A 10,614-nucleotide genomic window follows, 5' to 3' on the forward strand; every position below is an offset into this window, starting at 1 on the left:
GAGTCTGAAAACAACTTTCAAATGAGCTGAAAACAAGGGTTGTTCACCGTCATGGTTTAGGGGAAGGATACAGAAAGCTATCACAGATTTCAGCTTTCAGTCTCCACTGTGAGAAACACAGAAAATGGAGGACCACAGGCACAGTTCAAGTGTAGGCTCCAAGTGGCAGACCAAGACAAATCTGAAATAAACAGAAGTGAAGGATGTTGAAAACAGTCAGAGTCAACCCACAGACCAGCACCAAAGACCTACATCATCATCTTGCTGCTGATGGAGTCACTGTGCATCATTCAGCTATTTGTACAGATAAATATAGAATTGTTTTTAAAAGTCTTTAAATCAGTTACTGAAGTGCAAAAAACTCAACTTGAATACATGAGCTGRAAGCAGAGGAGGTTTAGGGTTTTAGGTTCTGCAGTGTCTGTAATGTTTAGGGTCACTCTGCAGCTGCAGGACTTAGTGACTCTGATGGGGTTTAGGTGTTAATGAGCCACAGAAAACTGCAGTCCAACAACAGTAGAGAAGTGATTCTGGTTTTACATTTAGTTTATTATCTGCAAGTAGTTGAGCTTTAAATATTTTATTCATCAACTCATTTTCATTTCCTAATATCTAAAATTTGTACTTCTTCTAAAGTGATTTTTAGTCTTTTTTTTTAACTAAGACTTACACATATTGTTGTCATCTTAGGCTCAGTGCTGCTCTGAGAGCTGCTTTCACAAAAACAGAACAACATAAACCCAACTCAGTCCACGCTGAGCTCCGTCTTGTCTCTTCTGTTTGCTGATGCATGTGTCTAATTTGATCAGAGGGSTTCAAACAAACACGAATCAGGCCTTAAATAAAAATCATAATGTGAGACCGGATTCGCAGCGTGCTCACRTAAAAATAACTCTGCAGCAAGTAAACTCAACAGTTTGTGTTGTGGTCTAACAGAAAGCCAGGTTCACAAAAACAGAGTTGAGAAACGTTTTATAGTGTTTTAAATGAGACGTCAAAATGTTAAATCCTCTTTTTCACATGTAAATCATTCAGTTGGGGTCTTATATAAAGTGGAACTGCAATGGTCTGATCTGAATTCCTCCTTATTGTAACTCCACAAGCCCCCTTTTCACCATTTTCCTGAGGTGTATCTCAGATCAACTCATTTTAAGACTGGCTCTTTAAATCCAAACAACTCCCCCCGCCCCTCTACACACACACACACCAGCTTCCAGAGTGAAAAATATGACCCAAACAGAACATAAAGATATCTCTGCAGCACTAGGAGACATTCAATTAAACTTTTCTGCACTGCTAGAGACCCCACATACACAACAAAACACATTTAACAGCAAAACAAAAAAGTGAACTTTGAATATGTCCTCTTTAAGGCTTTTCTGGATCACATAGCATCCTTAATGTGACTCTGGACTCCATCTTTTTATTTTTTTTTTTACAGAATTTAGCACAAAAAGTAAGGAAATCAGTGTTTGGTCGATTGTTTCTGTTTTGTAGCAATGATTCTTGGCAATAAATCTTATGATTGGCAGTATCTGAGGATACCAGAAGCTCTAAACCAGAATCAATAGCAACAGCAGAATAAACTGTTTGCAAGAGAGACATTGGCAAATATTTCATGAGCACAACCCAAATACTCTCATCCCACAAATGCATGTTCCTTACAAATGTGGCACCATTTAAGGGAAATGAACTGGCTTTTAAACGGTGTAAGATTTATTTCTACAAAGCTTACAACAACGAAATAATCTACCAAACACACAAATGTCATTACTTTTTGTGCTAAAGTATCTTCTAGCCCTCAGCTATGAATTGTTAAAGATGCAGAAAAGCCTGCTGTCACAGCTTGATTAACTCTGTGTTTGTGTCTCAGACCAACAGATAAAYAGTGGTCATGATGTGATGTACAGATAGGCTGAAATCTTGTTTTTTTAAATTATTTTGTATGTATTTCTTCACAAACATAACAGTTTTGTTGTGGTAACAACACTGTCATAAATCAGGAGGTAAAGAGTCACTCAGCTGAAGTTGAAGGCCGTAAATTGAAAGCTGAACCAGGTTCAAACAGATATGAGGAAGTCCTGCCCCACATGAACCGCTGAGCTCTTTCTGCACACAGGGAAGTGAAACAAAGCGAGACATTTGTCCAACACAGCAGCAGCTCTCAGCTCTCCACTCGGCTCAATCACAGGCAGGAGGAGAGCTGCTCCTGGTCCAGAGATGGGATTTGGGGAGGATCTCCGTTGTCCACAGGCTCACGCCGCTGTTCTGAGGCTGCTGGACTCAGAGCTTCATCTGATGGAGGTCATGAAGAAGTGGATGGGTCAGAGGGCCAAGAGCGAGCGGGAGTTTTCAGCACAGCTGCACCAGATGACTGCCATGGCTGAGAAAATGGAGCGACCTCAGAGCAGCGCAGGCCTGGATTACATCAGCCAGCTCAACAAGGTGAGCTCCTTCCTTCAGCAGGTGGAGTCACATGAGCTCAGGACATCAGGCTCCTCTGATTCAGTGTGTCAGAAAGACCCAAAATATCCCCAGTGTCAAAGGTTAGGGTACAAATAACCTGTTCCTTCATGTGGTCTCATTATTTGACAGTTTTTACTTCAGTCTCCATAACTGAGGCTGCTGTATATTTGTAATCTTTCAGATGCACAGAATCTCCAATCAGCACATCTTCATGAATTATTCAAAAATGTTAAGCAAACATTAAAATGCATCACGTTGTAAAAATGTAAAGTCAGTCACTGAAATGTGAAAAAAAAACCCAGTTATAAATGTTTGAAGAAAATAATCTGACATATGAGCTCCTGAAGCAGTCAGGCGTGACGCTGTCAGCAGTTCTCTACACGAGAGGTGGCTCCTGACCTGTTTTTGTTCTTTTGTCTCTCAGTCCTGGGGGGTGCTGGTGTCGCAGACGGAGTCCCTCAGTCAGATCATGAAGAGGCGCTCCGAAGACCTGCAGGACGGGCCCATCAGCAAACTGACCCTGCTCATCAGAGACAAACAGCAGCTGCGCAAAACGTACGCCGAGCACTGGAACCTTCTGAGGCAGGAGCTCAACAAGGTGGGGAACCGAACACACACAYACGTTTGTTGGGTTTTCTGTCCTCGTGGGGAACTTGCATTGACTTCCATTCATTTTCCAATCATTTCTACAGCCTAACCCTGACCCCTGACCCTAAACCTAACATAACTCAATTCACATCTTAGTCCTAAACCTAACCTTTGACCCACCAATGGTATTTCCCCCAACAGTGACCGGGCTTTTGTCCCCATAAGGAACAGTGGGTCTTCACCTGGCTGTGTGTACCACACACACACACACACACACACACAGTCCTCATCTTCCATTTATTTTTCATTCATTTCTACAATCAAACCACACACTTTATTTTCTCTCCATTGGTTTCCAGTCTGTTTTTAGAACTAATTTAGCAAAAACAGGAGTGTTAAAATTTCAGTGTTAAACTTTTGGGTGTTGATTTAACACCCCCCTTGTGTTATTTTAACACKTTGTGAGTAAACTARCACCCAGTGTTGGTGTTAATKCACAGTGTTGATTTCCTCAGTGTTGTGTCAACACTGGACAGTGTTMAATAAGCTCCGCCCACTGTTAMGTCTTATATAACACTTAACAGTGTTGTTATTGAACACCATGCAGTGTTGAAAGAAGTATTCTGAAAAGCTCCGCCCTCTTCCACCTCATGTCAACGGAATGCTGGGTAAYCTTGTAGAAATGATGTTTTAACATGTTTATGACAATTAAAGGTCATGAGAGTAAAAATGAGTTGTTCAGGTTAGTTTTCTTGTTCAGTTTGATCAAGTTGTTCAACTTAAAGTTTATGTTATCCRCCAAAAATCGACACCATGAGTGAGAGGTATGTCCTGGTGTGTGAAGAGTGACTCCATTATTCCTTATGCTAAATACTGAGCAGTATTTATGCAACACTACAAAGAGTTTGATTTTAACTCTAAGTGATGAATTTACACCTTTTAGTGTCTGTTAACCTTTTTAACACCATAATTCCCWTTGTTAATAATAATAATACAATGGTGTTGCTTTTAACACTTGATTTTAACACTGTTGAAATCCTGATGTRACACCCAGTATTGTTGAATATTAAACACTGGTTGGTGTTAATTTAACAAACTAGAAGCACTCGGAGAGTGCAAACCTCCGCCAAGACCAATTCCCCCCATCCTGTAAGAGTTAACGCCCAAAAGCAAAGATGGAAACACATTTGCCAAATAAGTTCTGACGTAGCGAACATTTAAGCAGGCAGTATGCACGGGATTTCTTCTCGGTGGAGTCCAATGTGAAAAAAAAGTCAGACTCATCATCCGACGTTATTCATCGTCAAACTGGTGTCGGATTAAGCTCCTAAGTTTTCATCAGTCACATTTCACCATGTAAAACATCTGTTTTATCCCCTTGTATGAGTTTGTAATGGTTTGACTCTCTTAATAAAGTGCTTCCTGGCTCCCCCCGTCTCCAAACTTTGAAGCCCGGCAGCTCTCTGTTTACAAGCCTAGTAGCGAGATACTGTTTGAATGGTTGTTTCGGAAATGCGGTGTGTTTGAGGAAATGGGAAAAATAGGTTTCATGGTGCAGTCACGCACTTCCTGGTCACAAAACGTTCTGTAAATGCGCATATTATGGCAAAAATTATTCATCATTCAATCTAATTTTAACATTATTTTATAAAGTTTGAAGTCCATGCTGTCCAATCCAGCTCACAGTTTTTTTACAGAAGCCCCGTGAAAGCATCACAGCTTTGCCGATCTCAGAGTGTTGAAAGAAAAAAAAAAGTTCTGTATCCGCATCGTGATCCAGAACATCACCAAAATTTAAAGGTGTGTTCCTTTGCCCWGTACCCACATGTGGTAAAACTGTCATGACAATCCATCCACAAATTTTTGAGTAATGTTGCCCACAGACAGACAGACAGACAGACAGACAGACAGACAGACAGACAGACAGACAGACAGACAGACAGACAGACAGACAGACAGACAGACAGACAGACACGACCGAAAACATTACCTCACCCTTGGCGGAGGTAAAAATGCGTGTTTAAATTTAACACTTTCACAAATGTTATTGTAACACCAGCGAGTGTGGACATATAGAAACTTTGTTGGTGTTGAAATTAACACTGTGGGTGTTAAAGTAACTGGCATTTTTACGGTRGTTTTTCAAGAGTATAAGAGATCTTTAAGATCAACTAATACTTCTTTACTGTTTGTCCTTAAATTAAATCAAACGTTARGCTGACCGGGCCTTTTGGGTCGCTGCACCCAGACTGTAGAACCAATCACCTCAGGACTGGTGTTCCCTCGCTGATCTGGGCCTTTTTAAATGTAATCTTAAAACCTTTTTATTCAGGCAGACTTTTAATAACCAGTAACTTTCTGGTATTTTCGTGTCATTTATGATTTGTTTTTAACTCTTTTATTTTGAAGCACTTTGTGAAACCCTGTTGGAAAGGGTTGTATAAATRAATATTGATTGAATGACACCTAACCCTAAAACCTAAACTCAGCTCACATCATAGTCCCAAACCTGACCTCCCCACTCTAAAACAGTATTTAAGCTTATTGGGGTTTGGACACCATTAGGAGCAGTGGGTCCTCACAGAGCCACACTGATGTAAGTTCCTGTTGGAGATTATTCTGGCTTTTTTTTTTTTGTCTCAGTTAAAAGTAACAAATCCCCAAAACTGGATTATAGGCCTTGGCCTCTCTTGCAAAAATGGGATTTGCCTGGCTAAATGAAAGCAGGCAAATAATAAATAAATAAACAAACAAATAAATAAATAAATAAATAAATGAACATTACTGTGTAAAAGTCTAGAGCCGTCCCTCATGTCTGCAGTATATATTATTGTTTTAAGCAGTCAGGTTTCTTCTCCATCTCTCTTACAGACTTTCTGAAAAAAAAAATTCAGCTTAATTCAATTCAACACAGTTTTTAGGGTTTTTTTTTTTTTTTTTTTTTTTTTTTGTATTTCACTTTGACATTTGAATCATTCAGGCATAAAAAGGTTCCTAAACGACAAGCAAGTTAACAGATCACAAGTTGTTCCCATTTCTGTGAGGAAAAAAAAACAAAAACAAAAAAACAAACATAACACAGACTGACACATAAAGCACTTCATCACAAACAAAGAGGTTCTAAAGAGCTTTCAGCTAAAAACTGTAGCTTAGGAGTTCCCAAATGGTGGACCGTGGTCCAGATCAAGACCCAAAAGACGTCTTTTCTGGACCCAGGTTGGTTGTTACATTTCAGAAGAAAGATTTTTTTAATAATATAGGTCTGTTTCTCACATTTCATTCATTGTTGGTGGTTCAGCTTAGTTTATGGTAATTCATACAGTTTCCTGCATGTACCATCATTCATTGTAGCTCAACTTTTAGACATTTAAGATCCTTCGTTTTAGATGGAGCAGCTTTTCTATAATTTGTGATAATTCAATTTAAACACCACAACTTTTCTATGAGTTACTGTAACTAATTTTAATCAACAGATCCCTTTTTAAAAAGCGTTTACAGTAATTTGATGGGTGGTGTAGCCTTTCTAGCATTTACGGTAAACACCACGTCTGGCCTGTGGTTTCAGTTTGCTTCTGTCTGCAGAGAGGAGCTGCCAGCTCACCTGGCCAGACAAGATGGTGTGAAGATTAGATTACTGGTGTGACTGCAACTAAAAGAGATTTTAAATACATATTCTGGATCATTGTTAGAGTAAAACAATTTATCAAGAGGACAGGATTTCTTCTCTTTTTTATGTGATTTTCAGACTCTTTCCATCAGCTGCAGTGAGGTATTTCAGCCTGATGATGTTTCTTTTTTAGTCCTCATGTTGTAAATCCTGCACAAAGTCATGATCAGGTCAAAGGACTGGACAGAAAAATGAACAAAAAGCTGCCAAAGTTAAAAGAAAAACCCTGAATGATCTCCAGAAATCCTGAAGAACCAAAGAAGTCAAAATACACTATATTATTGAACACATGTAACCTGTAAACACTTAACTACACGCACTGACAAAAAAGGTCTTAAAGGAAAGAAAAGCACTGCTGAAAATAATCAGAGGTTTTATTTAATTGAATATTTATTACTTCTACTCTTTTCGTGGCTATTTTTGCAGAAATATTTGACTTCATTGACCAAAAGTTCCAATTACAGGAACTAAAAGCTGAACTTTATAAAAGTGTTTAGTCTCTTTTATTGTAATAGTGAAGTTGTTGAGTTTGAAATGTTTTTTATTCAAAGCATTTAAAAGGAAACAAACAAAACAAAACAAAACAAAACAAACCTATACCAGATCTGTAAATTCAAAGGTGTTATAGATGTTCTGTTTTTCAGTCACACGACAGAAACTGATGAACTGCTGGGATATTTATCCAAACCAGAGACTTTATTTTATATTCCTGACAAAAGTAGTAATAAAAATCACTTTATTCAGCCTTACCAAGCAGTTTTAATTTGTCTGCAAAAGGAACAAATAGTTGTAAACAGAAGAAAGTTAAAAAACGAGCTGCTGGTGAGACTCTCTGTGATTGGTCCAGTGGATGAGCAATTTTATTTGCCTTTCACTTTCACTATTTTTGGACTTAAATTAAAAGTAAACAATCCTGCGGAGCTAAATAATTAAAATAAAAACGTTTTAAACTGTGACTCAGACATACATTTTGTGATGTTTTAGGTCATTTTTACTGAGGGTCATTATGGTGGTCCTCAAAGAGCCAGTTAGACTAAAAACACAAAACGTCATGTTCCTCGTCTCATACGACTGAGCACCACTAACAAACAATAACTGAGCTCTATGTGGTATTTCCTGCTTAGTAACATTGTTTTAACACGTCCTCTTATAAAAGCTGAAGTGTACGAATAAATGTGACATACATAATGCAGAAATACTAGTAAAAGTAAGAGAGTTTTACTGACTGAGTTGTGGTGAGTATAGCCGGCATCCTGTGTTCTGAACTCAATCATTTACTGACAGGGCATTCCGGTTTAAATTTACATCATGTAAGTTTGAAATTCCCAATTAACCGGACGGCAGCAAAAGTAGCAGGGAAAATGCGTCGAAATAGAGATTTTATACAACAAATTTAACCAGTTGCCAGCTGCTTTTAAACCCTGTGTACTAGTGGTGGGATGCTGTCATGCTGCGTTCCAGTTGTATCGGAACTCGAAATTCTGAAGCCGGACTGACGTCAGTTCAGAGCTGACAGTGTTCCGGTTTCAAACATGGGAAAAAGCGTTTCTATATTTTGCTCTGCAACAATAAAACGTACAATAATAGTGCTCTACAAGGTATTTTTCACTATAAAGCACTACAAGTACGTCTGACGTAATGTAAAATAAACAACACAGAAGCCACATTTGTTTGCATGCAAGACTAGCAACGTTAGCGGTTAGCTCAGACAAGCATGCTAGTACGCTACGTACATTAAACAAATATAAAAAGGGAAAATAAACAAACAAGTTACACTCGTTTTTATTCTGCCTCCTCTCTTCTTACTTTCCGTCTGTTAAATAATGGGAATGGTGCTTGTGTACGTTTGATTACTGCTCAACATTAGCCGTTAGCTTAGAGAAACATGCGCGCAGCAGCCATGTTGAAATGATGGCGTAACGCATGCTCGGGCTGCTCGGGTATGGTTTGGATGCGCCGACTTCTCGACTCGAAACTACGGCTTCATGGGGTGCTCCAGTTGAAAAATAGAACTCGGAGGCTCGAAGCTACGACCTCCGAGGACAACTGGAACGCAGCATCAGTTCCTGCGTAAAATAATCAACATGCATTATGAGAGATGTAGTTTATGGTCCATGCTGGTTTTAAAGCAGCTTATTTTAAGACATGACACCATCTTTGAAGTTCTCACAGGCCACCTAAAACGTGGCGGCCCACATTTGGCCTGCAGGCCTTCAGTTTGTCACGTGTCTTAGAGGATGTGATCCGTATGCAGGCGAGGTGGCAGCTTTATAATCATCCCGTCAGACAAATGAACCTCAAACAGAAAGAAAAACACATTTGATGTCATTTCAAACCGGTGGCTGCTTCGTCTCGCCTTTATTGTCCAATTACATCAAGCAAACGATGCGAACATGAGCGCCGATCTGTGCGGCGCTGCAGTTTGTTTTCAACACTTTGCTCTAAAGCTGCTGACCAAGCCCGACTGTTTGAGCCCGGCTGTGTGGTTCTGCAGGACTGAGATGTTCTGATGTGATTAAAAGAGGGAGCGGCATTGAAGAAAACAGCGTGAGAGATGCCATCAGAGAGTGGCAGGCGAAACCTTGCTGCTAAGTTCCACAACAAAGGTCAAATCATTTCCTCATCTAGTGTTTTCTCATGTTTCGTGTTCCCCCTGCAGAGACACACATCAGGTCTGCTGTCCCCTTCCTGTGTGTGTTTGTGTTTGTTCTTTACAAACTCGATGCTCACTCAAGCTCAAATACAGAAATTCACTCATATTTTACTTTACAGATGTGTGGCTAAATCAAAGTGCAGCTTCTTTCAAAGTGTTTTATTGTTTCTCAGAACAGGAGAAATCGAATTTACTTTTTAAATCTGATTTTAAAATATTGTTTTTTTAAGGTGACCTGCACTGAGCTAGAGAGACTGAAGAACAGCTACAGACAGGCTCTGAAAGATGCAGCTCAGGCAAAAAGAAAGTACCAGGACACGAGTAAAGGTGGGATTTCCACACATTCTTTACTTCCTGAATCAGTTTCAGGCTGAGGCCCTGTGGCGTCTCCTTCTTTTTTTTTCTTTTTCTCTTGTTTAACTCGATTCGTCTGTGTGCAGACAAGGACCGAGACAAAAACAGAGAGCGTTACATCAAGGCTGTGGCGAAACTCCACGAGCTCCACAACGAGTACGTCCTGTCTGTGCAAGCTGCCCAGGTTTACCATCAGCATCACTGCAGCCAGATGCAGCCGGCTCTGCTCCGCGCGCTGCAGACTCTGCAAGAGGAGATGGTGCTCATCCTGTAAGGTCACACCCGGGGAGATTTCACTGGCTGAAGGAACAAAGGAAATTTATTTCCAAACAGCAGAGAAACAGAAAAACTGAACACTGTTGCAGTTTTAAAAACACTCAAATTTACAATTAATTTTACATAGTTTTTAGTTGTTTTCATTTATTTCCATCATAAACATGTTAATATTTGTTTATGTAGTTTAGAACGTGACTACTATTAGCGTTATCTTCTGAATTCCCTTTCATTGAAGGGAAGCACATCAGTCAACGCTCAGTGAGAAGGGGATGACCACCACCACTTCAAACTGTTGCTCAATATCTGTAAAACTGACGGAATTGGAGCTATTTTTATCTTTGTTTCAGCTGATTTTAGCAGCTGCCTTAAGTCAGGTTGACTCAAAAAGTCACTCAGTTGTAGATTAATGATTACTTCATGTTCAAGATGGCTGCTGCAGCTAAACAGCCTTGGCAACTCAGACAGTTTTATGGACAGTGAGCTATTTTGGTGCAATGTTAGCTGTGAGTTATTTTCAACACATACAGCGGGTAAAATAAGTATTGAACACGTCACCATTTTTCTCAGTAAATATATTACTAGAGGTGCTAATGACATGAAATTTTCACCA

At 39.6% G+C, this 10,614-nt stretch overlaps 1 protein-coding gene across 1 annotated transcript in view; it reads left to right on the top strand.

The window, feature by feature from the left end:
• Positions 1 to 2,159: 2,159 nt before the first annotated feature.
• Positions 2,160 to 10,614, top strand: part of fes (FES proto-oncogene, tyrosine kinase) — a gene marked incomplete at its 3' end in the record, with an annotated part of 21,386 nt that continues 12,931 nt past the window's right edge. Inside the window, 4 exon segments of the mRNA XM_014025807.1 lie at positions 2,160 to 2,445; positions 2,891 to 3,064; positions 9,605 to 9,701; positions 9,815 to 9,998. Coding sequence (XP_013881261.1) covers positions 2,221 to 2,445; positions 2,891 to 3,064; positions 9,605 to 9,701; positions 9,815 to 9,998 — 680 coding nt within the window.

This window comes from Austrofundulus limnaeus, unplaced genomic scaffold (assembly GCF_001266775.1).
Source record: "Austrofundulus limnaeus strain Quisiro unplaced genomic scaffold, Austrofundulus_limnaeus-1.0 Scaffold5, whole genome shotgun sequence".
NCBI lineage: Eukaryota > Metazoa > Chordata > Actinopteri > Cyprinodontiformes > Rivulidae > Austrofundulus > Austrofundulus limnaeus.